This window comes from Epinephelus lanceolatus, chromosome 23 (genome assembly GCF_041903045.1).
Source record: "Epinephelus lanceolatus isolate andai-2023 chromosome 23, ASM4190304v1, whole genome shotgun sequence".
Lineage (NCBI taxonomy): Eukaryota > Metazoa > Chordata > Actinopteri > Perciformes > Serranidae > Epinephelus > Epinephelus lanceolatus.
Window position 1 is genome coordinate 18,085,249 of NC_135756.1, and position 27,643 is coordinate 18,112,891.

The 27,643-nt window shown below is 40.2% G+C and overlaps 1 protein-coding gene across 1 annotated transcript in view; it reads right to left on the reverse strand.

Annotated features, from left to right (window-relative positions):
• The window catches only part of LOC117248975 (uncharacterized), a 63,521-nt gene extending 39,531 nt beyond the window's left edge, over nt 1–23,990 (reverse strand). Inside the window, exons 1-2 of the mRNA XM_033614246.2 lie at nt 23,266–23,990; nt 13,682–13,828 (exon numbers count right to left, since the gene is read on the reverse strand). Coding sequence (XP_033470137.2) covers nt 13,682–13,828; nt 23,266–23,911 — 793 coding nt within the window. The 5' untranslated portion in view covers nt 23,912–23,990. The remainder of the gene's footprint in view (nt 1–13,681; nt 13,829–23,265) is intronic.
• Between the last annotated feature and the right edge of the window lie 3,653 nt (nt 23,991–27,643).

Here is a 27,643-nt window from a genome sequence, read left to right on the forward strand (position 1 = left end):
CCATGGGATATTTAAAAATAGTGGGTTTGTGCATTTAGTCCTTCTCAGGCAAGCTCAGGGGTTTAGTGTTGCCATAGCCCTTTCTTTTTCTCTGAGGGAGGATTAGAATATATGCAGTTTACATTATCCGGTCGAAATTAATATATAAGCGCTTGAAAATCCACTCATTACTAAAAGTGTATGTCATACAAAAACTAAAGTGATGGTCAAAGTTGTCACAGTAAAATTTAAGGTGTGCTGATGGACTCACGTCATGAACTCATGCACTGAGTAACATTACAAGTTAACATTCTACCTTAAAAGTCACCAGCAGTCGGCCCAATGAATTAAGTTATTTTTTCTCAGACTCCAGCTACTGTGAGAGGCAGCAAAACATCCTTTCATTTTATAGTTACAGTTTACTAATAAAACTCTCCACAGTATGAACAGTGGTTACATGAGCCTCAAAACCAGCCACAACTCTGAGCCCTGAGCAGAGTGACCATCCTCTATTGACCAATCAACAGACTGCAGTGTTCACAGCTCCACCTTTTAGCACCAGTGCTAGGTACCCCAACAGAGGGGGGACCAAAAATGGGGACGGTACGGAACAGTTCCATTGGTACCATCCACAACTTTTCACAGTGGAAACGGGAAAAACGCATACTGAACTGAACCGTACTGCTCGGTGGAAACGGGGCTTAAGGGCCCAATGATGCAGAAGCAGAAAAGGAAACCTGAGTAATTTCACACAGGGAAGTCAAACTTTTTTTGCATCATGCTCCACTGAGCAACTTTCATATAGGATGGACAGGGGCCCCGCCTCCTTTCTGTACCCAGTTCTCTTGATACACGCACGAGCAACCATAAATGACAGCAAACCCTGGTAAAGACTCTTACACTGAGACTGTGCTGAAATTAAATGAGTCTACACAAATTAGGTACGTATCAAAGGTAGTAATAAAATATTATTCATCTTTCTTGGTAGGGGAAACACTGATTTTCAAGTAGTAATACAGTGAGAGAAAATCACATAGAATATCAAAAAATATGATGCATCAATAATCATTTTATCATGGCATAATCTCCCTCTAAATCAGAATCAAATTGTGAATGCCTAAATGTTCCCACCCCTAAGAGACAGTAGTAAAGAGTGCAATAAAGAGAGCAACAGCAAGAAGGTATTTGCAGTACAATACCTAAGCTACTAATCCAAAAGCTCTTTAACCAACAAGTCACCCCTCCCCCAATTCTCCCTGCACTACACACACACTATCACATGTTTATTCACAGACATTAACCCTCATCAATCCACAGAAGAGCTGCAAGATGCGGAGAAAATATGTGATGTGTGATAAATTTTTATTGGATATTGCGATGGTGATATGAAATGTAATAAACAGATCTAAGGATGATAGTCTCATGGCTTGTGCAAATTTCAGATATAGATACAGAAAATAAATCTTGTTTTTTTTTAGTAATAAAAGATCCTTTCAAACTTATGTTCAGATGACAATGATAAAAAATATTCTACGTATCCAATATTCAATCATATTAGACAAAGTTTTATGCGTGTTCTCGAGCATGTTAAACATTTGTGAGTGTGTTGTGTGCCTGCAGCTGCTACATAATAAAGCCTTCCAGCTGTGGCTCTTTCCTTCAACACTTATCGTGGGTAGATTCCTCAGAGCTGACAGGCTGTAACTGTGAAGCACATGTGTATGATGCACAGAGTGTATACATGTATACTGTGTTTTGTGAGCTTGTCTTGTGGCCTTTAGTTTACATATTCTGTTTGTTTTATCTTCAAGTCTGTGTGCCTTCTGTAATCCACTTGACTAGAAGTTAAAACTTGAAGTTAAGGATGACAAAGCAAAGCTGAAAGCTGAGGGTGAGCAGGTGTCTACATGTATCAGACAGTTAACTTTAATGCTCTTAAAGACCTGTTAGGACACCTTTTAACTAAATTTAGGACTAATTTTTGGACAAATCATGTTTTACTTATTTAAGCATCACAGGTAAGAATTGCAGGCAAGTAGTATGCATGTGGTCTTGTACAGAGGTAAGGGTTATGTAGGAATATGGTTATTAGAGTGAGTTAAGTTTAACTACATTTTGCCAACAGGTAAGTGCAAGAATGAAGTAAAATGACAGTATTTTAGTTTTTTTTAAAATGTGTAACATTATAAATGTGGACTTTCACACAGAAAGGCTTGACTCATTTTTCACTCAAGGAAATTTAAAAATGGATAAATGAAATTAGATAAAACTTAAATTCAAATTTAAGACTATTTAATGTCTTTTATGGCCTTATTGTCGTTACATTGAATTTAAGACATTTTAAGACTTTTTAAGGACCTGTAAACACCCTGATAAATAACAGTCTAAAGCTATGATAGTCTTTTTTTTTGTCAGGATGCAACTGAAACACTGCACAAAAGAAATAGGCTTCATTGTAGACCAAACCAACACCAAACATAATTTTTTGGCCTTATCAAGAGCAGGGCTTCTTCGTTATCAATTACTATGCCCATTATCATGTATGTTAATTCATGTTTTGGGCTATAAAATGTCCAAAAACCCCGCCTGATATTTCAAATTGTCTTGTTTTGTTTGACCAACAGCCCAGAATCCAACCAAGTTAAATTCATTATGATATAAAACAGGGAAAGTAACAAATCCTCACATTTTAATAGCTGGAAGTCGTTATTACTGACTTAGGTACTTGATCATTATTAAATGGTTCATCGATCTGGATTGATATATCGATGCAATGATCAACAATCCAATATCATCGATGCAAAGTGAAAACATCGATTATTATTATCATTATAACTTTTATTTGAGTTATAGTCTGTGTCACCGTCAAACGGCAGCAGGCAGATGGCAAGCAACTGAGATAAAGATGATGAGTATAACGTTATTTACTCGAGAATAAATCAGCAGTGTGGAAATATTTTCGATTTCAGAGAGAATACGTAGAGAATGGCATATGTAAACAGTGCTGTTAAAAGATAAAACAGGACGTAACATTACCTGCCTGGTCTGGCATCTCACTCTGCTAACTTTTCACTACAGCAACATTAGCTTCTCTGTTTCAACAAAGTTCAGCTGAAAAAATGTGAATGGAGGCTGAAATGAAACCTTACTGTTCTGTCAGGAGATGCAGTGACTTAAACCAACGGTGAGTAAAAAAGACAATAATATTTAATGTAATTTGTTAAAGCAGCTGTGCGGAACTTTTTACCATTTATAAAACTGTCCCTAGTTCGTATCACCCCCTCTTGAAGATCTGCATATTTATTTGAACCCAACAGCGACAAAAAAGCCTTTCTCTATATGGCTATTTAGCATAGCCTGGCTCGGGCCGGACACAGAGGAAGTCAGCAAACCAGAATACAGCACCCGGAGGCGTAAGTAAGTCTGCACGCCCGCAGCGGCCTGCAGCCATTAAACCACAGAAGAAGGAGGAGCCATGTTTACAGAGAGTGTTCTTCAAGTAAGCGGTACGCAATGGGCATTGCTGAACACATAAGAGTTTTACCAGATGTATCTATAAGGACTTGGTTGTACTTTCAATGTCATGGTGGATAAAGAAAGAGCACCATCTAAAAGAAAAAGAACAGAAGAACAGAAGAAGGCTAAACGGGACAGTGATAGGGCTCGAGCCCAAACGCATGTAAACCTCGGTCGGGCATTCACCAAGTGGAGAGAGCTGAGAGATTTGAAAGGTTTTAAAACTGATCCCGAGTTGGCCCTTTTCCTAATTGACAGGTATGTAATTTTTGTTTTTATTTAGAGAATATACCGCAACTTTTTACACGTTGTTTCACTTCAATATATGACGACATGGAAGTTATAAGCAAGCTAAATGTAATGTTAGCTGATGTGAACCGCTTTTGTCTAGTAACGTTACAACAAACGCCACATAATTATCTGTGACTGTGACCATGAACACAAATACACAGCAGGCAGTTGTCCCCAGTTTTTAAGAAATTCAGAGCTACACCAGAACATTTGATTTTCCTCTCGCTCTCCAAAACAAATGTATGCGGTAAATGCCGGTTGCAGTCGAGATTTTAGGAATGAAGCCAAAAGCCGGCTGCAGTCGAAATTTTACGACACCAGGCTGTGGGTGTCATACCGCTTCGACCAAAGGGGGTGCTATAATCAACGAAAACGTAAAGTTCTGCACAGCTGCATTAAGCCATGAGTAGAGGGAAAAGATAAGCTAGCTGCTAGGCTAATTTATGCAGTTGAAACATGCTTAAGCTAATGATGGCTAGCAAATACTTTTTTTTTTTTTTAATCCATGAACCTTGACAGTTGTTATTGAGCTGCATTTGGTACTTTTTTTTAAACATTGTTATATTAATCACTGTTTTCTGGCTGTTGGGAGAAGTTTTCCTACAGCCCTTGACTATTTCTGCTCTGATCAAGAGTCATATGACCTGTTGTAATACCCCTGACAGTATATTCCTCCCTGTTCACTCATTGTCAGCTGCTCTAAAAACAAAACAAAACAAAACTTGAAAACAAGCGGCATATCTTGATCTGACAGGAAAATTAAAAAACCTAGAAATAAAATATCAAAACACCCAAAATTCTCAACTCCTACAGGAAATGAAGACCATAAAAGGGGAAGACAAAATTCTGAGAGGAGAGATAGAGAAAAAACTTAGATTTGTGAAACAGGAATATTATGAAACTGGCCCTAAAGCTACTAGACAACTGGTAAGGCGAATTAGGAAACAACAGGCGCTAAATACATAAAATATATTTAAGGATTACTACAAAAACCTATATACACAACTACCCTCATCTAGTGAGAAGGCAAAAAGACAGTTTCTCAACTCACTTGATTTGCCAGCTATTGGAGAATTACAAAACAACAACCTCACAGCTCCTATAACACCTGAGGAAATATCCAAGGCTATATCCAAGCTTAAAGCCAATAAAACCCCTGGAGGTAATGGTTTCCCATCGGAGTGGTACAGAACTTTTAAGGAGGAACTGATACCTCTTCCTTGCAGCTTCCTTTAATTGGACTCTCAAAGACGGCCACTTACCACCATCCTGGAAAGAGGCAATAAGGGGAGGGAAGTGAGCACAGCAGGAGGTGCGTGACAGCTGACGAGGAGAGTGAAAGTTTGAGTGATTTAGCGGTGTTTTAGCGGAGTTTTGGTGAGTTTTAGCAGAGTTTTGGTGGCGTTTTCTTTGTAAATAATATTTAGTGTTGTAAATAATAGTATTTGTGTTTTTTTGAGAGTTTTTTATGCCGTGTTTTTGATTGTTTTTTGCCGTGTTTCCGTTGTGTTTTCACTATAGTTTGTAGTTTTGCCACCGTTTGTCTTTTTTTTTTTTTTAACAATAGTTCATGTTTTTATAGTTCAGATACTGTCAGTTAAAGTTTTGTAAATACTGGAGGAGAAATGTCGAGGCGGTCGATGAGGGACAGGAGAGTCCCGTTGAGATTTGTGGATGAGGAGCATGGACTGGTGGAGTGTAGTCATCTCAACCACAGTAAATAATACAGTTTGTATGCCAGCTTTATTACAATAATGTTTTTCAGTATCTAGTGTAAATTTTCTTATTGGCTCGTTTTAGAATTGAGAATTGTTTTATAATCGAAATTGTTGCCCTCGGAATCGGAATTGATTCGTGAGGTGTCTAGAGATTCCCACCCCTAATAATGGGAGACATTTTGGGATATGTAATACCCAGGGAATGTAAAGTTATCTATCTTGGAAGTTTGAATAATTATGTTCTAGAAAAAGATAGATACTTAACCAAAATGTTATTGGTCACATGTAAAAAAGCAATAACAAGAAATTGGTGCAAGACTGAACCACCCACTATAACTCAATGGCTAGAGATCATAAGAGAGGTCTGCACCATGGAGAGAATAACCCATCGGCTTAGAATGAGAGAAAGCGTGTTGGTGACTGAGTGGGAGAAATGGACACAGTACGACACAGTGAATGATGCCTAAGGATTGACTGATCTGGATTTATGTACTCTGTTTGGGATAATGGATGCCGGTAAACATGACTGTTATTCTTCTGTTTTTTGTTTCTTACATAACATATCTGTCCTAATTTTCTATCCAATTCTGCAATGGAATACATGATTCAAATATGTATCTCTTTGTTTAAATGTAATAAATTCAAAATAAAAAAAAAAACCTTAACATTTGTAAAAATGTCCTTCATTAAGGCTATGCATTGGAAAAAATGCCCACAAATTATGGATAATATTCCTCTCACATTTAAAAAAACAACTGGGATTTTTTCCTTTATCTGCCTACACACAAACAAACGCATTTGTATGAGAGTGGTCCATTTGGCGAGACGGTCACGATGAGTTTAAGGTCAGATAAGTTCCCAGTCAAACAAACAAACACACACACACACACACACACACACAGTGGGACACACAAACAAAACAGCCTCAGTGGTAGTAGAGCAGCCTTACTGTCAGACTTGCTGCTTGCTGCTTATTGATTTCCTATGTTCCCTCTGGCGGCCTCCCTCTCTCTCTGTCGCCCTTTTCAATTGTAAACTTAACACTCTCCCACTGATTAAATTTCTAACTTCCCCTCCCTGACTCTGTCACTCCCAACGTTTGCAAACTTAACACTCTCTGATTAAATGCCTTGCTCACTATTACTGAAAACCTACTCTCTGGTGGGCAGAGTCTCCTCCTCCTCTCCCTCCATGTATCCCACAGTGTCTCTGTAACGGAGGTCCTCTCAGTCTCTGTTACGTTATGTTAGAGCTTTCTTATTGGCGAAGCAGCTTTGCACAGCATGTGATGTTCCACAGTAAATTAATATATTTGCACATCTTGTTAATTTTGTACAGTAATATAATTGCACCTGAGTATAATGATGAGACAGGCAATTGTTACGTTTGAAAGCCTTTATTGAAGTTCTGCAGCTAATGAATGTGTGTGTACTTTCCTTAGGGGAAGTGGCGTGGTTCCCGGTGGTTGAATTGACCGCACCACCAGTGGATATAAAGCGGTGATTAGCGGAGCGTGGACATTTGTGTCAGGGCTCAGTTAAGCCAGTGACATAAACCACACAGAGAAGTTAAATGCAGTGGTTCATTGAAATTAACATGAGTTGTGAAGTGGGTTTAAAGGTCCAGTCATATGCAAAACACTTATCTGTGCTCTCCTGTCTCCAGCTCCCAGGGTCCGCAACTAAAAGAGTTCCCAGGGAAACAAGCTACTCTTTTATCGTTCCGGGAGGGTTCCACCTGATAGGAGTGCGTAGGGGTGGTTTGTATTTGACAGGTTTAGATGGGCTAGCTTTAATGTGTGTTTTTATAAGTATTAACTTTAGATGGATTAATTTATGTCATGTTAGTATTGTACTGTTAAGTGTATGTATATATTTTGTATTTAAATGTTGTACATAAAATGGGTCACTTTAAAGCACACCTGTGTATGGTAGCACCCAAAGGTGGGCTCTATAAGAAGTTGCCTTGGCTTCGGCGGGAGGTTAGTAGTTGGTCCTGGTGGAGACTGCTGTGATTTGTGATGTGCTGCCATGATCACCGTAAGATATTGAAAATAAATGCCCACAATTGGGATTGGCTTCATTTCCTGTCTCTGCCTCATCACCATCAGTCTCGGATGCTCACAAGGACTATCCGACACTCTATTATGATTGTAAACACACATGATTAAATTGCGGTCTGTCTGGCGGGATGACTGCAGACTTAATACACACTGACTCTTTTTATCAGCTGCTACCTCTCTCTCAATTCACCTCTCTAGCTCCTACACTCACACGGTGAAGATGAACCAACATTACAAGGGCGCCTGTGTCCACCATGCAGTATGAAGATTGAAAGAGTGAGCTGAATTATCAATCTGCATTTTCATCTGCAGACACTACCTACGTTCTGTGGCTTTCTTACAGTAGCCCTTTAAATGTGTGATTGCGGCATACCAGCACAGAGACACCGAGTCTGAATCTGAATAAATCCCGCGTCCATGTATGGGCCTACATGTCAGCATGTCTTGTGAGTGCATGACTGTTTAAGGTCAAGTCAAGTACAGAGAGAGAGACGGAGAAGGAGGCATTACGTTGCAGCGCCAGGCAAATAATTCACTACCGTCGAAAGGTTAACAATGAAACTCGCCACTGCATTCATAGAGTGGACACAAGATAACACAGACATATACACACAACAGAGCCAAACTAATACACCTGTAGGCCCTTCACATATCTGACTGTACTGGTGTGCAAGTTGGTGATAATGCACACAGACATTATAGGACATAAATGTTTTATAGGTGTCATTTATGAGTTTTTAAATTATATCTTCCTAAGTCAAGGTTTAAAAATCGTCTATGGTTTGAGTAAGGGCTGGCCAATATGAAGATATTGTCATAATCGAGATATAAAACTATATATCATCTTGGATTTTGGATATTGTTGTATCGTGATATGGCATAAATGGTGTTTTTGCATCGTTTTAAGGGTGCATTACAGTAAAGTGATGTATATTTATCAACTTACTAGACTTTTATTTGTTTTAATGCTTTCCTTAACCCACATTATTGATGATTAATCAAAAATCTCATTGTGCTAATATTTTCTGAAAAAACAACATCATCACTACATTTGTGCATCAGAGAGGGTTTTGGTCAGAAATATTATGTTCAATTTTGCCACCCAGTCCTAGCATTAATGAAGTTAAAAATATCTAGACATATATCATGTATTGAGATATAGCCTAAAAATATCGTGATACATTTTCAGAACAGATCGCCTAGCCCTAGTTTGAGTCACAATGGTGTTTACTGTTCAAAATGTACCGTTATTTTATACTAGGGATACACCGAAATGAAAATTTGTGGCCGAAGCCGAAGCTGAATAAAATTAAACGCTTGGCCGAATACCGAGTACCGAATACCGTTGTTTAGTTTTTCATTAGTTTTTGCAGATGAACCCCCTCCAGATTAGTGTTGTCATGGTACCAAAATTAGGACCCACTGTACGATACCAGTAAAAATATCATGGTTCTGAGTAGTATCACGATACCACAGCAAAAATGAGGCAGATGTGCCTTTTGTCATTTATAAAAGATAAATCACTTTTCTATAATACATCAATGATACTTCAATGGAATAAATTATTCATACTTCAAAAACAGCATCAATGAGTGATTAACATAGGGGGAATCAATAAATAAAATAAAAATAAACCAGCCACCCTCTTCCCCTGACAAGTAAACAACAGTCCCTCCATAAGTAAAGAACAGTCCCTAAAGTGCGGTGAGGTTTGTGGACCGTTACCTGCCACAAAGAGAGTAATGTGAACGGCTCGTTTCTCCTCTGACACGCCACATACCTGTGTGCCGCCATGGCTCGGCTGTTCAGGTACTTCTGGGCAGTCATGACACCAAGAACAGGACATTATTGGAGCCGGACTTCTCCATCGCCGGTAAGCCGTTATCTTGCGCCGCAGAGCACGATGGCCGCCGTCTTTGACAGGAATATGTATTCCTGTCCGTGTCTGTGACCCCCGTTCAACCCACAACCGGCGGGATTCACCTTTCATTTCTGCTGCTGGTTGAAATCTGTACTCACACAGCGTGCTGAATGATTTATTTTGCTCGCACAGAACTATTTTTAGTCGCAAATGCGAGTGCGGTGATGGACGGAGTAAAATATCACCACACTGCCAACATTTGACTCCGTCCGTCACCGCAAGCTGTTTGATTGCGTTATCAAAACACGCCGCTATTATTCGGCCTTGCTTTTCACTTATTCCACCGAATACCGAATATGTGTTTTTTTTGCAATATTCAGCCGAATATATTCGGTTACCGAATATTTGGTGCATCCCTATTTTATACAATGCTGTTTAAAAACATTGTTCAACGGTAAAATACCGGCTTCAGTATATATACTTTATGTTTCTACAATACAAGTCTTTGATATAACATTTTAAAGAGGTTCACTACGAAAAAAAATATTTTTGTTAGGTGTTTCATAAAGTAATATCCACCAATTTTTGGTTTATATAGGTCTCAACAATTACATATTTGTCAGACAATAAAGCCATATAAAAATGTCCAGGGTTGCAACCAAGCGGCGAGTCAGCGCCCAAGTGCCACAAACTGCAGTTCCTTGGACAGGCTCTAGAGGCTGGCTCCAGAATGAGTCAATCCCCACAGACCCCCCACATTAAAATGCCCAACTCTACAGCAGAATAAATATGTTTATAGCCTGGTACATAAAACGGTTTCAGTTTCAATAGTAATTTTAACATTAATGACAACTGTGCGGGGGTGAATTTTTATTTAACTCATCTGTTAACAATTTATCAAGGCTTAAAGTTATGCATGATTAAGGATGTGGTTGCTTTGAGTGACGGGCTATCTGTAAATAGTGTCCTTGACTTCTAAGTTAGATCCACCCTTCACTACAAATACAGTCACTTCTGGCTCCAAAAACTTAACTGCGGCCAAAATGCCGGGCTCGAGGCTTCAAAACGGGAGTCCACAAACCAATGGGTGATGTAACTTAGCTACATCCATTATCTCATACAGTCTATAACTGCAGCAGTTGTTTTCCTCATGTGTTCCTTACTTTTTCATGGTGCATTATGACATTCAGCATATAAATGCCAGAAAATAGTAAAAAAAAAAAAAAAATACCATTGCAACTTCCTAGACCCAAAGGTGATGTCTTCAAATTGTTTTTGTCCAACTACAAGCCAAAACAAAAAAGTATTCAATCAACAAACAATCATATCAAAACTGAAAAAAGCTCAGCATATGGTTGACAAATAACTTTAATACATAGTTGATTATCGAAATTGTTTGTCTATCATCTAAAGGGTCAATAGACTTATATATCTATGGCTTATTCTTGCTTCTTCCATCTCAGTCACTGTTAATGTAAACAGTCTTTTTCCTTGTTTTCCAGTGACAGAGAAAGAGAGTGGCATAAGACACAAGGGTAGTCAACTCTGCCCTAACTTGTCGCTCAGCTTCTCCTGTTACAAGCCTAGCTACCAGATGCACAATCAGGCTGCCCATACAAACACACACACAGGTCAGACTAAACAAAACCCAAGCACCAATCCTCCAGGTGAGGAGCAGCACAGTGCAAAGGTCAACCTAAAGCCAGGGATCAATGTCTCCAAGAAAAAGTACAACAGTTACAGCCACTGTCACTCTGTGGTGTATTGTGCCTTTTATAGCCGCCCTACAGTATTAGCATATTTCAACACCCACTGGGATGCTGATCAGTTGTGTACGCTGCTTGGATGTTACAAAGATAATGATGATATACTTTACAGCGCACGGTGAAAGTGGGCCAGTGCCTTGAGCTTTCCAGCTAATGTAGCTTGAAGTAGTGACAGCAATTGCTATAGATCTGATGGTGCTGACTGAACACCCGCCTGCACAAACAGTCCACTGTCACAGCCTGCAACTGGATGAATACAATCATATTTTATAACTACTATTAGTGCCTACTACTTTTTAAGATCGCCAATACCCTGATATACTGAAGGCCCTTAAGTGTTTCTAAATCATGCTAAACCTCTTTTTAGGCCTGTCACAAAACCTTTGTTAACTTATCGTACAATATATTGACACTACGTTGATCATTTTGCTAACCTCAACACTGCCTTTTGTGTTTACAGGTGTTTGTTTACACAAGAATGTCACCAACATTTTGGCTGACACAATGCCAGAATAAACAGCAGGGTTACCCCGACCATGATAAGACTTTTGTTTCATCTTTATCTCCGCCAAAGAGCGTGAGTCCAAGGGAAAACAAGTCAACACTTCAAAGACAGCACAACGCAGCTTACCGATAGCCTGCAGCTACACTTTTGTAGTGGAAGAGGCACAGTCCTAATAGTTGTTAGCTTGCCAACCACTGGCAACGAGCCAAAATGTGTGTCATTTGTTGTTTGACCATTTCAACAATTCAGCCTCTACTTCGTAAATCCTCCAGCAAACCGTCTGGCTCCTCGGCCATCTATCCAAAGGAGCCGACTGCAGCACACCGGCCTTATTATGGAAGTAACTGCGATGTTCCTGGAGCTTCGCTACTTTGTCTATTCGTCGCAAAAGGCATCACTTTGATTTTGGTGGCCAAATTTGTATTAAGTCTCAATCTGAATATCTGACCTTTCGCCCCTTTGTGATGGTCCATCAAGCTGTCGGAGTTAGCATGGAGCCCACAACTAACTGCACTTCCTGAAGAAACATTATCATATTTTTGGAAAAATGAAACAGTGATTCCAGAGAGAAGCAGACAGAGGGGTCTACAGTCTGTGTTTGAAGGATATATCCAGGATGTCAAACTGACACAGCAGCAGCAGCAGGTTAAAAAGACAAAGATAGTTAGAAGCTAAAGCCGAACTATCGGCTACAGATCACAGTGTAAAAGTGAACCACCACATCACTGCTGATCGCCACACAAGACAATGAATATAAAGGGAAACTTTGCTGATACTGAACCAGCTGTGTGGCATCACAGTGTGTGCAGATGAACGGTGTTTGGCTTCGCCCCCGTGCTGCTGCCAGACGAGCAGGGATCTCTGGGGGAAGTCAAACACTGTTCATCTGTGTACAATGCGATGCTAGCTAACCCTACACTTTTCAGGGTTTGATTTTGGTTTTGGAACAGGGAAGAAACGTATATCTTTTTCCAACCTCTCCAGGTAACGATTATCATTAATACAAGATGTGCCCCAGGCACAACATTTAGCTTGAAATCCACAAAACCAGCCTGAAAATCAAGGAAATCTGAAATGATTGCATTAGAGTCAATGCTGTTGGACCCTGGTCTGAGCCGGCCCAATGCTACGTCATGATTGGCCAGTCTGCATCTGGGGGCGGGACTTAGCAATGGGTCAATTCTGAGCTAGTCCTATAAAAAAGGTACTATAATTTACAAATACTTTCGTGTATACATTAACAAGTGTTAATTACTTTTCTAAAAGCATCTTAATTATTTTCTTATTCCAATTTCAATGTCTGAATATTCATAAGAATTAAAAGTTTCCTGCATTTTTGAAAGGGTTGTACATCCACTATTATGCTATTATATTATCACTATGGGAGCAGCACAAAATACATACAATATAACGTCTAACAACAGTAGTTATTGTGACAGGCCTACTGTTTAACATATTTTATATAAATTGTAATTTAAATAGAGGGTTCACATTTACGTGGTTCTTAAACAATTAGTTAATCTACGAGCCAATCAACAGAAAATAATTATCTTCATCCTTCACAACTGAGCAACTACATTCACTGAGGAAGGCCACAAGATGTGGTTAAGAGTTTCGGAAATGATAACTGACAAGTGTTGAGATTTTTTTGTCAAGCTGCTGTTTCCAAGGTCAGCAAAAAGCGTTCAAGCTCAATTTTTCTGCCTACTTTTAAGCATAAATGCCAAATATTCAAATGTAAGCATTCACTTCTTTCCACTTTAAATATCACTGAATACATTTTGGTCTTGGACTGTTGGTTAGATAAAAAAAAGAAAAAACAACTGAAGACATCGCAAAAAAGATCTGGGATACTGTGATGGGCATTTAATTAATGTTTTCAAACATTTATAGACCAACGATTAACTCAGGAAAAACAAGCTTTCATAAATCTACATAAATAACTTGATTAGCATGTGTATGTGTGCGTGCATTTCCACTAACCTTTAATGGGCTGCTTGACTTCTCCGTTCTCCCTCTTGATCTCGTTTATCACTTTATGCTTCTTCTTCTCCTTCTCCCTCTCTCTGTCTTTGACCTTCTTCTTCTCCCTCTCCTCCCGCTCCCTCTCTTGCGCCTTGCCGGAGTGCTCTGTGGAGGCAGAGAGGAAGTCTTCAGGTCTCGATGGTAGAAACACATTAGCATTAGAGATTTACTCACAACACACATGCTACACTTGTGAGCGGACTCCATTCCCTTCGATTTCTTCCTCTCACCCCCTGACTAAACTCTTGCCAAGTGCTTCACCTTGGCCAACACCCTTTGCTTAATCTTGTTGGTTTTCCTCCTACAACATGTTTGGCTTTTTTCCATCCCCACTGCAACAAATTCATCTCTCCACCAAGCCTCTGCTCTTATCTCTCATGTTTCCCCTGCACTGTAACGACCTTCCAATTCCCTTTAAGACTGCAGCAGCCACTCTGCAACTTCACTCATAACCTTAAAGCTACATCTCATCAAAATATACCTCACGTTTCTTCCCTCTAACTCATCCCCTTCTCATGTTCTCTGCTAGCTTCAATATGCTCTGCTCTTAAAAGTCCTAAAATCCTCCCTTGCTTTTTGACTCGTTTTATTTCCTCTTCCGGCGTTTTCTCTGTCTGACAGAATCATTTCAGTGTTGAGGGAATATTACGGCTCAAGGAATTGGAGTGCACTCTAATGCTACACTCATTGCAAATCGCTCTGGATGAGAGCATCAGTTTAAAATGTAAATATCATACCATCACACACACCTCTTCAGCACTTTCTGAGAGGCAGAGTACGCTCCAAGTGTGGATGGGTGTAAATCATCATCTCCAGCAGAGCCGAGGAAACCTCACCTTTCTTAAAATAACTTGCATTTCAACAATCTTTTATACACGTCCTCCTTTGATTTTTTATTTCCTTTCATTTCCCGTAAAGAAATATAAAAAAAACCCTCCTTTATTTTTTCCACAGTACTTCTTTTGCTGATTCTTTCTTTCTTTCCCTCTCCAAAGAACTCTCCTCTTTGAACTCAGTCAGATCCTTCTTTAAAAGGAAGCTGTGTTTTCAGACTGTTCACTCTCTTGTGGACGTGGGGAGTGGGAAAGTGAACACAGTGGGGTTGGACTCGCTGTTTGCAGGATCAAAGGAGGAAAATGCTTTGAAAGTAAAAAGGCTTAAGGAGCAGTCAGAGAATTAGAGGTACATCGATACACTCTTTTCAATGATTATATTTAAATAAATACCTCAGCATTTTGAAGTTTAGCGGGCCGCTTTTCCTTCGCTACTTAACATGCAGATAGTCATTATCCTCATACCCTGTGGTTAATAGGAGGAATGCCAAGAATGTTAACAAACCGTTTTAAGAACTCTGCAAAATAAATGCTGTAAAATTACCAGACTGGTGAAGGAAAAAAACCACTGCACATTTCAAAACATCACTTTAGCTCCACAGGAAGCTGCTGACAAAAGGAGGGCTCACTCAGATCTACTGCCAGACTTATAAAAACATGTCAGACCATGCCAGAACGGTAACATTCATAAACTTTTAATTTAGAGGCAATGGGAGATAAATTAGACCAGGTGGCTGAGCGGGCCTTAAATACCCTGGAGAACATGCTGATTTATCACAGCTTGAGAGAAGGGTCTTCCCCTTAAAATACAAAGGAGTCTATCCCATGACTTGGGAGTCACATGTTCTTAACTGGTATTTCACTAAAATGTAAAATAATGTTTTGTCAGGGCAACACAGCACAAAACTAGCAACGTATGTGCATGAGAAATGAATGGGATCCAGGCGACTTCTGTTTGTTTCTGATTTTGTTTTCTGGCTGTCTTGCAGCAGCCAGGTTTTGAAGGGGGACACAGCAGGTGGTTTTCATAGATGATCACAGGAGGGGAAAGACAGAAGGCCAGAGGCAGACAGTTCGTTAACTTCAGCTGCTATCGAACTTGGGGAGGAGAATCATAAATTCAGAAAGTCAATTGGGTGTCCACATTTTAAAGTTTGTTTTCTAAATGTAAATTCTGTTTTGACAAAAAGCTTCTCCAGTCCTTCCAATCAACTTCAATAATTTATTGTATTACTGGGCTCAACAGCAGAGATTGCCCAGGCTAGTGTATCTTGCCTGATTGGGCGAGTGGTAGAAAAGAATTAAACACATTGTAATTTCCTGAGCAGATAATAGAAGTAGCCAATGACTGAGCCATCTCGCTTCCGTCTCATCTTTTTTGAGAGTTGCACATGCGCAGTAGTGATAAGGCACTCCTGAGAAAATGGCTTCAGGTGATAAATGTTTATGAGGACAAACGAGCACTTTAATTATCCTGGAAACAGGAGTTTATGTGGTTGGCGTTAAGAGGAGGTGGGCGAAACTCCATCCATGTCTTGCGTAGATCGCCGCACGTCTGAAAGCAAGGTGGTTAAAACGGGGTTGTTTTTCATGACAATTAAGTTTAGTCTTTGTTGTTGTTTGATAACCACAAATAAATAAAGCAATTTGTAAAGGGTAAAGTTTGGTAAGTAGGTTTCATTTAACTCTGTATTACATTTAACCTACATTAACCCAGGACCGCATAGTGTTAAATGCTGTAGCCCAGCCAGGTCTGAATGTGTTGTGCCAAATGCATGCTGGGATACGCTCCAGCCTCCTGTGGCCCTGAACTGGATAACCTGATCAAAGAAATCAATGTAGTAACTCCATTAAACTCATAAATGTTAATGTATATTATACAAAGGTTTCAATGCCTTTTAATACATGAACGTGTCATGCTCTTGGAAAGTCGGCCTTTTAGTCAGTGCACCTGATTCATGGAACAACCACCAACACACCTTGGGGATTGATATTCTTTCATCTGTTTTTGTTTTGCATCTATCTGCTTGTTGCATTATTTTTTCATTGTCAATGAGGGCCTCTATGAAATTATCTCTCTGCTTTTAAACATAACTCCTATTTAATGATCATTTCTGCTCTGAGAGTGTGATTTTATGATGTGGTTTTATTACTTGAGAACATAATAAACAAACAGAACCATGCTAGGTCTGTTTCCTATTACTATTTGAAGGAATATGTGGGCTCCGAACATTAGGCACGGGCCAGTGAGCTCACCAATACTGTGATCATCACAGCTAGAGGAGCAGTCCCATGACAACAAAAAGCTGGACATTAACAAGCATATAATTACGGCCGTAAACTGACCCACTGTGGCATCAGTGGATGAAAGAACACAGGTAAAAGCCACCCGGGCCTATGGTGTGTTTCGGGTGTATATTAGAGGTGGGAATCTCCAGACACCTACTGATTTGTTTTGGTTCCAATTCAGGGGGCTTTAATGCTATTATAAAACAACTATTGATGCAGCGAGCTCTCACTGTGTGACCATGTGCTAATTTTAAAATATAGTGTATTCGTAATGATCCATAATTAAAACAAACAGAGGAATTTACTTGAATTAATCACTTATCTATTATTAACACAACAGGAACAAATTTAAAAAAGAGACGTGTCAACTGGAGGGTTATATCGGCCAACATATTTCCCAGCGTTGCAAAGAACCAACAAGAAAATAAATAACAGTGTGCCTGTCACAGCATCCTTGTCGTAGAATCACTTACAGTGTGGCTGTAGTTCAGGTCCCTTTTCCCTTCACCTTCATAATAATCAAACGTTAGCTGTGTATTTTATTGTTGCATTTTTATGTGTTATAAGCACTTTGTTGTGCTGGTTTTGGCACGGTCTACACAAATACACGTAGGTAGCTTATCTTAGCTTACCTAGCTTAGAACATGAACACGACGTACACGTTTACATCTGTTATATTTTATCATCCAGTTGGTTCAGCTTTAAGGAACTTACAGCCTGGTCTTACAAAATTATTTAAGACAATATTAATGTCAGGAACTTCCACCTTTTCTTCGCTTTGTAGCGCTATTTCTCGACACACAGACACTCAGTGGTAAGTTGCTAAGTGCTAAGTTGTAGCAAAGTCAGGTTGGATTTGGGTGGTTGATTCACGTATTACACTCAACCCCCAGGCATCTAAGAATTGATTTTCCCCCGACCCCTAGGTGAAAACCGCTGCATTCAAAACGTTCAATAGTGAGGTAGATATCACTCAGCAGCCATTAAAGGGAAGCTGATATATTCTGAGATCTTTTTGCATCAGTATTGTTGGACTCACTGCAGCACTACAGGTAAACCTGCCCACTCGGAAAATCCTGCTCCTCCAGATGGTCGGTCCACCCCTGCTGGTCACAAATCCATGATTCACCATTCAAGCTGATCTCTAAATGATTTAGCAATAAGGTTCAGACACTCTGTCATTCCATCACACTGCTACTGCACACACACACACACACACACACACAGTTAAGTGTCTTGTAATTTTTGGGACTGAGCAAATGACCCTTCTGACAATAACTTAATTGGGTGCTGACTGCAGCCAGGCTTCATTTTCTCTCCACTTTTCCTCTCTGTACACGGCCACAGACGAGCAGTCCCAGACACAGTCATGGATTCTGTCAGCATGCTGCGTTAACATGCACACAAAAAAACCTAATTACTGCGATTCAAACATGATTCACAACAACCCGACTTCCCCAATAACCTCGGTTTATATGACTTGTTTAATGGTCAGAATGATGTCCAGAACAATGAACAGCGACCAGTAAGTCAGTAGCAGACTAGAGTAATCAGGATTTCACTGGTCCTCACTGTTTTGTGAGTGTTTAAAGGGGACCTTCATAAAAGCTCTAATTAATTAAAACTCTTCTAATAAACACAGAAGGCTTGAAAGCTGAACCAACAAACAAACCAACAGCCATATTAGTCTTTTTAAAAACAAGCTGTCTTGCATCTGTGATTTATGTGGCACATGTGCCAGAACAAAAGATCCACAGAGACAACACGAGAAGGTTAATCTTTAGAAGAACTGCACTTGATTACAGATATCAAGTAAGACTTCATGTTGGTGTCAACAGCAGGTCAACTTGATCCCAGCAAGGATTAAACCCATGACCTTTGATTTAAACAACAATTTCTTTCACATTAGATCAGCCTGCCAGATGCAGTAATGTTTCCTTGCTCGCCGCACTTAGTCAGACTCGTGTCTCATATTTAAAGACCAAATGTAACCAGGAGTCACTGCTCCCTGGCAGTTGCCTTCAGCCTCACTCCAACGGCAAACCCAACACTAATAATATTACTGTGATGATGTGATACTCTTTTGATCCCTGTAGGAAAATTCTTGCCTTCCAGGAAGGTCAGAGCACAATCGGCTTCAGAGAAGCGCTTCTGAAGCTGGCAGGACTCGCTCTACGGCTCAAGGACACTTTTCCAGCACCGGGGCCCGAACTCATGTCCTCCCATTGAGCAGCAGTCCATCTAAAAAGTGAGTCATCCACGATCAGAATTTTTTCAGTATCACCTTGAAGATACACCATGCAGGATTTTCCTAAAACTGCAGTTGACTCATACAGAAGTAATCCTTCTCAATCATTCTCAATCAATCTAATTCTTTGTGTTAGGGATATTTATGGGCACCTACCCTCACAGCACTCAGGTGAGGTCGGGGTTTTACAAAAAGGTAGCAACCAGGAACAGGTGCCAGGTGCATCTAAGAGACACAGCACTGAAAAAACACAAATATAGCTGGGTGAAACGGTACTAGCGAGGATGTGTACAAACAGTAACCGACAATCCTGCGTTGTATACCGCTAAACCTATCCCGAATGCAGCTGTGTCACAACGTAAAGGAAGAAGACTGACACACTGTTTTACAGGAAGGTGCAGCTCAGAAGGGAGCGCTTTAATCCTTGAAACATTTTGCTCAGGATTAACGTGCATTTTCCAGCAACACTGCTCCACCTTCATATACTTCCCCATCTTCATATTTGAAGCTACTCAGTATAATTACATTCTGACTGCTGGCCGTCGAGCAGCTCCCTACAGCAATCAGAGGTTCGGTGCTTTGCTCAAGAGCACGTCAGAGGTAATGCTGGAGTGCTATTATTTATTGTTACTCATGGCTGCATCTACAATTTTCCCAGTCAGGTTCAGAGATGAAAATGTAATAGCATAGCAGAAGTGTTTTTAAAATATTCTCAACACGCCAGCACACAGCATTAACAGTTTTAAAATGAACATAATAAACGTAACGACACTAATTGACTATTAGCCCTTAGCCTGCTCAATAAAAATGTATTAATTCCTTAGTTAGAGAGGACGTGGTTTATTTAACATTCACATATTTGTTGAATTCCTCTTTTGTGTTCTGATCTGTGCGGTGACTAACAACAGCCTCGATCTGAAATCCTCATAAAGCGTGCAAGCACACATCCAGCACAGCCTGTTTACAAGACTGTGTCTCTGATGGTGTGGTGGGGCTACAGGCCAACAACACGTCTCATTCTGGTGTTCTCACTGACTGCAGCGCCTGTTCAGAGCATGTCATGACCTCTTAAACTACCCAACTGGAAAAGGATGACATCATGCACTCACACACATTTGCATGTGTCCACTCTGTTGTCCTGCTAGTGTCTTAACACTCACACACACGACATTTACACGCAGCAAATGCAGAGATTTTTGAGACACTGTTTTGGTGTGACGATGACAAAACACCAGCATCCATCCATTTTCTGTAAACGCTTATCCCCTTTGGGTCACGAGGGGGGCTGGAGCCGATCCAAGCTGACAATGGGCGAGAGGCGGGGTGCACCCTGCACAGATCGCCAGACTATCACAGGGCTGACACATAGAGACAGGCAACCATTCATGCTTACATTCATTCACACCTACGGGCAATTTAAAGTCACCAGTTAACCTGACACCTGCATGTCTTTGGACTGTGGGAGAAAGCTGGAGAACCCCAGAATACCCACGCTGACACAGGGAGAACAAGCAAACTCCATACGGAAGGGCCCCGGGTGGCAGGCGGGTTCAAATCCACAGCCCAAAATAGCCACCAAAACACAGAGAATAAAAAAGGCCAAACAAAAGGTCCACTAATGCGATGATATAACAGAAACGCCATCGGCCAACTGAATGTAATAATTCCTCCCCAGGAACTGATAAAATCTCTCAAAAAATCATGTGACATCCTGTAGTAGGCTATATCTGTAATTTGTTAATGACCTGATGCCAATTGTGTCTATGCCTTGAGACAAAAACATGTTAAACGTTTGCAGCATATTTCATAATGGGGAAAAAAATTCATGCTTTTATGTTAAACAGAAATTTAGCTTTTTTATGATTTAACTCAAAACTCCCATAATCTTGGTACTCACTCACAGAATAGGTTGTTGCTCCACATTCCCTTAATCAGAACTGAACTAGGGACAATGTAATTCTCCTACAGAGCACCGTTTACATGGAATGATCATGAATCAAATAGGGATGCACCAATCCAATATCTGGATCGAATATCGGCCCGATATCATCAAAATAGATTGATCGGGTATCGGAATATGCAACCTATACCTGAGGCAATCCTTTCCCTTTAAATCTATTGCGATGCGAGCTACGTCATACGTCAGGGAGCGAAGGAGAGAATCTGCTGTGAGGAGGTATTTCACACTATTTCAACTGCTGTTGCACAATTGTTTATTTTTGTTAAAAATAAATAGTTCATCATTGCATTAATCCGTTTCATCTTGTTTCATTTTATCTTAGGAAAGAACTGTGTAGTCATCAATGTCTGATGCCCTTAGTCTTTTCTGTTCTACATGTAAAGGTTAACTTTTTAGGTCAACTGTGGTGTCGGATCGGTATCGGGTATCGGCTGATACTCAAAGCCACAGCATCGGGATCGGTATTGAAACTGAAAAAGCTGGATTGGTGCATCTCTAGAATCAAACACTGCCTCACCATTGTGTCATGAACTATACTGAGAATAATTCAGCTTAACTCAAACGTGCAATAATGAGTCAACTTGTGCAATAATGATTTTTAATGTTATTGATTGTGTCTAATTTTTCTATTTTTTTTTATATTCAGGCATGGCACAGCAAATTCCATTGTACTTCTTGTGCAATGACAATAAAGTCTACACCATAGCATGTTTATTCATTATTCATGCATGCTGCCTTTTAGCTGCTAGATGTCGGTATTATTGTTTGTTTTGTATGACTTTATTTGTATTTTTAAAGGTTTGCCTATTGGCTATGTGTTTATTTTAATTTATATTAGGTTTGGCTATTGATTGTTTTTGTCTTTGTTCATGCTTGGCATCGCTGAAAATGAGGGTCTCCACTCCATCAATTGATTTTCTTAGTCTTTAATTAAGGTTTGAATGAATAATATATATGTGTAAGATATAAAGCATTGATCTAGTGTACTGTTTAGACTTTTAATATGTTAAAAAAACATACAATTATAGTTACATTGTGAAGTATTTGTTTGGCTTTTTTATTGTCTGGGTTTTAAGATAATGTAATACTGTAAACTATCAAAAATAGGTTACCTTTTTTTTAATGATTAAATTAATTCATTTTTCATGACTTATTGAACTGACTACCCGAGTGAAATGATTCATGCTTTCCCCTCTCACCTACCTAAATGACATAACCCCAGTGATTACACTCAAAAGAAAACTAAACGTGGATGTACTGAGTCAAGAATTGACGTAATACTCGTCAATAGGACCCGACTGTAATTACTCCGGGGTGATAGCAAAGGTTGTTCAGTGGTAAAACAAATTAATGGAGCCGAGTGGTTCAATGAATACAGCGTGTTCTGCGTGCACAACTGTAGAACATGGAGTAACAACAAGCTGTGGAGCTCTGTCTGTTTCCCATACAGCCCGAGGTTACAGAGGGGGGCGTGGTGCTCTACCAAAACAACACTTACCCTATAATGGCGGGCGGCTGTCATATTGTTATGACAGCAGCGTGCAGTTTTAAAACACACACAGCTCCGACGCAAATTAAATATATGTGTAATTATATATATGCGGATTAATGTTATATAATAAATAATTATTGATTATTACAGCGTGTTTGTGTCGCTCGGTTATATTGCTGTTGAGCGTTTATGAGTAAAACAGGTTATATTTTGTCAATACGACGTAGCTACGTAACAATTCCGCTGCAGCACGCGAGCAGCTGGTTGCAATGTAACGGCCAGGTCGCGCGACTGCTGCCCTGGAACGCTGTTGTGGAGCTCGAGGGTTCACGAGCGGGTGAACAGGCGACGAAAGCTGGCAGCCATAGCCCGTAGAAACATCGACTAAACTGGGCTTTGCGGGCGCTTAACTCGATGTAAACCTCATTTAAACCGTTTAATATGAAATAAGAGTTATGCTAAATAAATGTACGGGTTCGTGTACAACATTTTCGAGCGCCCCTTGAGCGGCAGCGAGTCCGAAAACGGGACTGTCCAGACAAATTAGGAGGCAGACAACTGCACACTCTGGGCCACATGTTCATATCCCAAGTGGCTGTTTCTACGATGAGCCAAGTCGCTATAAAAGGGCAGAACTCCAGCCTGCTTATTATAAACACGACTCAAACTTTATTATTCGCTTCAAGTGGGATTTAAAGAAAATACCCAGTGATGGCCTACCTTTAGGTGGCAACATGACCTCCCCATTTTCTCTCCTCACCGCAGAAGTGTTACTAATTCTGCTGATATCGTTGTTGGTAACGTTACTCCCGGGTCCGGAGGTCACCAGTAGTTTATGTTTCTTTTTCTCCTCTCCGCCTCCTTTCCCCTTCTCCCTGTCTTTCTCCCGCCGTTTATCTTTGCTCGGTTTCTTGGGTTTGGAGGAGGAAGGCGCTTTGTGGAGGAAGAAGTCGCTCTGTTTGAAGACTTTATGCGTGTTTGTCGGTGTTTGAGCTCCACCGGTAGCAGGCACCGGAGGGTTGCTGCTGCTGCCACTGCTGCTCGTCTTCACCGGGCTGAAGCTCCACAAGCCCGTACTGCTGCCGTAACTCTGCTGCTGCTTCGTGGGCTGCTGGAGTTTCTCTTTGCCGCTACCGTTGCCTCCCACTGCTGTTTCCCTACTGAGTTTTTTGGGTTTAACGCTCCTCTCCTCGACTCGGACCTTCTTGGGCGGCGGCGGGTTGAAATCCCGGGAAGACTGGGAGCGGTTGTCAGGGGCTCCCTTCGGCTCCGTCGGCTTGGCGAGCGGGCTTTTGACGGAGGCGACCGCCGGGGCTACCGCAGTAGCAGCTCCGGTGAGGTGAGCGGAGCCCAGCGAGTCAGCCATCTTGAGGTTTCTCTCTCTCTATTTACTCTCTTCCCCCAACGGCCGCCGCTGCTGTTTTTTGCGCGACGTGCAAGCAGGCAATGAAGGGGCGGGGCCGGGTTTGATTGACATGCAGTGAGGGAGGGGCGGGACTAAGCTTGAGTGACAGGCAGAGAGGGAAAAACTGTGGGCGGGGCTTAGCACTGTACTGTTATGCATTATGTGATAATAATAATGAGGAGCAAGACCTCAAACAGTACAGAAACATCATGAGAAATATTTTTATTTTTTCAATATATTCTTAGGATAGCTTAATACAACAAGGATTAATTTAATGTTCTTCTTAAAATTAGGTTTAACATGAGTAAATCCAGTTTTAAAATTAAGCAGAGATCTGTTGTACCTCAGTCACAGTTTTGGTGCAACAGATTTACATTTAATCTAGGTTTAGAGTAAAAACTGAAATTTAAAGAAAGGTTCAAATTTAATCTTTGTTAATTTTAAGATAGTTTTCCAGTTTGGTGCAACACAATTTAAACTTTAAATTAAGTTAATCCATGTTGGTTTAATCCAGTCTTAGTGTTATTTAATAGCCAAGTATTTGTAATAATATATATATATATTTTTTAAAGACAGGACAGCTAAGTGTGAAGGGGGGAGAGAGAGAGGGGGTGACATGCAGCAAAGGGCCACAGGTTGGACTTGAACCCGGGCCACTGCAACAACAGCTTTGTACATGGGGCGCCTGCTCTATCCACTATTCCACCAACACCCCATAATGTTTTTGATTTTGATTATTTTTGTATTTTTGTTACAAAAAATGTCTGTTGATTGACCAACAATCACAAACCCAAAGATACGTCATGTCTGACAAAACAAGGAGTTCAGAAAATGAAAATAAACTTTTTTTTTATAGTGTTTTCTGACACAAAAAATTAAATTCATACTAAATATCTTGGAAAAATAATCTGCAAATCATTTGATAGAAACAATAAGTTGCAGCTCTACTTTATATCGCCTACAGTGGTAGTGGTTTTGATCCTTTGACAAAAACACTGACCATAAAGTATGAAATATTTTGATTAATTTGTTTTACTAGGATTTATTTTTAATTTTTCCTCAGTCTACTCTTTCCCAGAACACAACCCTACAGATCAGCACACTGCCCAGCTGATTGACAGACTAAGAGAAGTGCAGTGGCGAGTACATGCGTTTGTTGAAATGGAAATATTCCCATCAGAGGGATAAACTTGCCCTTTTTCATCTAATCTTCACAACTGGATGAGTTCATCACTCTCGCACACTACAACACATCATTATACAGCGCTGTGAGTCCTGCGGAGCTGTTTACACTTTGATTTATTGACATGAAAACATTTTCTTCACTCAGACTGATTGGCTAAGCTGCCAGTGCAAGGCCTGTCAGTGAGTGACAGCCAAGCGTGAATACTAAACATGATTAGCTGCTGCACGCTGCGCGCTGTAAAGTTACAACTGGCCATAAACATTGTGACAAGATTATTCAGAGGAGGAAATCTGACGTCTGCGTGTGAAGTAAAGTGTGCATTATTGAGTCAAAGTCAAATTCTGTATGTGACTAATGTACCTAAAAATAATGTGGTGGAAGACATCATACAGTATAAAACAGAGCTGACACAGTTTTCAGTTTCTTCAGATGGCAGCGCTCCCTGCTGCTACTGCTCACACACACTCAACACTGATTGGCTATATTTATAAGCCATTACATAACATGTTAAACTGCTCCATGGGAAAACTGAGGTGACCCAGTTAAGATAGCAACCTGGCTTAATTCATACAAGACAGGGAGATACAGAGTGTGTGTGTGTGAGAGAGACAGACTGTGTACACAACGTGTTAGCAGGTGTGTACGTCAGAATAGGCAAGAAGCAAATTAAAGTAAGACACTGTGGGAGGGCTGTTGATTCTCCTGCCTTGTGATACAGCAGATGTGGGACCAAGTCATTGTTGTGCAAGTCTCAAGTCTTAACAATCAAGTCCCGACTCAAGTCCCCAGTCTTGATGTTATCTTTACCAAATATTATTTCAACAGCAGAGTAATAGTATATAAAATTGGCAAAAATCATGGATGCTTTTTAAAATTTGTATTTATTTGTTAAAATCAGTTTGTCATAAAGTAAACCTTGTAAATTTCTCCTAGCTATTTGGGATCACAGGGACCTGATAAGTATTAAAAACTAAACATTGTCAACACTAATTAAGTCCTAATGTCCTCAAATGACTACTTCCTAATTAACAGCTTGTTACTGTTGCTTAAATTGGTTAAAATATTTTGCCATACCAAACTACAAACATTATTAATCATAAATAAACAAGTTTCAACCATTAAATGTGATCAGGTTTTTACATGGATTAGTGTATTGTGGTCTTACTACCACTAGATGGCACAAAAAGTGTCCACGAACGAGGACAGCAGGTCTGAGTTAAGGAGAATGAAGTATTTTAATTGGCCCTCGGGCACAAATAAAGTGTTTTGAATTGAATTGAATAAGGTCAAGTAAAACCAAAATGTGATGTCTTCATATGAGGACACAGAGTCTCAGGAGGATATGCTATCAAATCAAATACCATTAAGGGGCCGTACACATGCCACATTCTTAACTGCTTGGAAAATGTGAGGTCGGGTGCTGGACGCTACTCCTGTGCCTACTCTGTGCCAACTTTAAAGGACACAGATGCAGGTTGCTAAGTGACTATAACTAGCACTGTATCATAGCCTACTTACCTGAAATCCAGAGTGCAGGGTTGATCTTCTAAGTTGCTCATTTCTCCTCTGTTTCAGATCATATTCCTGCTGGAACAAGTCCGACTGTATCTGGAAGCCTTTTTTGTTGATTTTAAAGGGAGAAAGTGTGACTATACAACATCATTTCCAGACTGCAGATACACTGCTACATGTAGCCACATGCTAACGACAGGGAAACTTGTAATCTTTAGTTGCTGATGTTGTTCATATCTCCTGTTTCACCATCATGTATGAATGTAGTTCACTTGTATGTATTCATGAGTGCTGCACAACCACAAATGTAGTTGATCAATATTTATACTTTACTCCAATGTCACTGTAGAGGTTTGTAGATCCCGCTGCTGCTGCAACAGGTGCTTTTATCACTGACTTGAAAGCAAAGAGGTCTGACACAAATCTGCCTAAACCACTTCTCTGCTGCCCCATTACACATTAAATATTGCATTGTAATGTACTGTATAATTAATCTGAAATGAGCATTGGCTTTGTGTGATCACAAGCAAATAATCACAGTATGTCTTCCCACCTGCTGCGTCTCTCTGTGCTTGTAAAGTGAATACAAATGTGAAACCTTCAAGGTCTCGGTGTACGGTGGCGAGCGACTGTGTTTATGCCACCTGCAGTGATTAATTAATTGCCGTATTAGTTTGCATGTGTGGATACATTCCGCTCGGCAAATCTTCCAGGTGTGAGAAAGGATCTCCTGCTGTTACCCCTCCTCGAAACACATACACACACACAAACACACACACAGAGTGATTGACATCATCAGATTATCTGTGTTTTATGCTATCAGCCAGTAAAGACACAATTAAATTATTATTTTTGTGACTTCAGAGACAAGTCAGTGATTTATTAACAGCTCTGTGTTGTAAATAAAAGCTGTATGTACGCACACACACTCAAACACAACCCGCACACACTTTTCGTGACATCATCTTGTGCAAATAAAAACAAAGAGACATGTC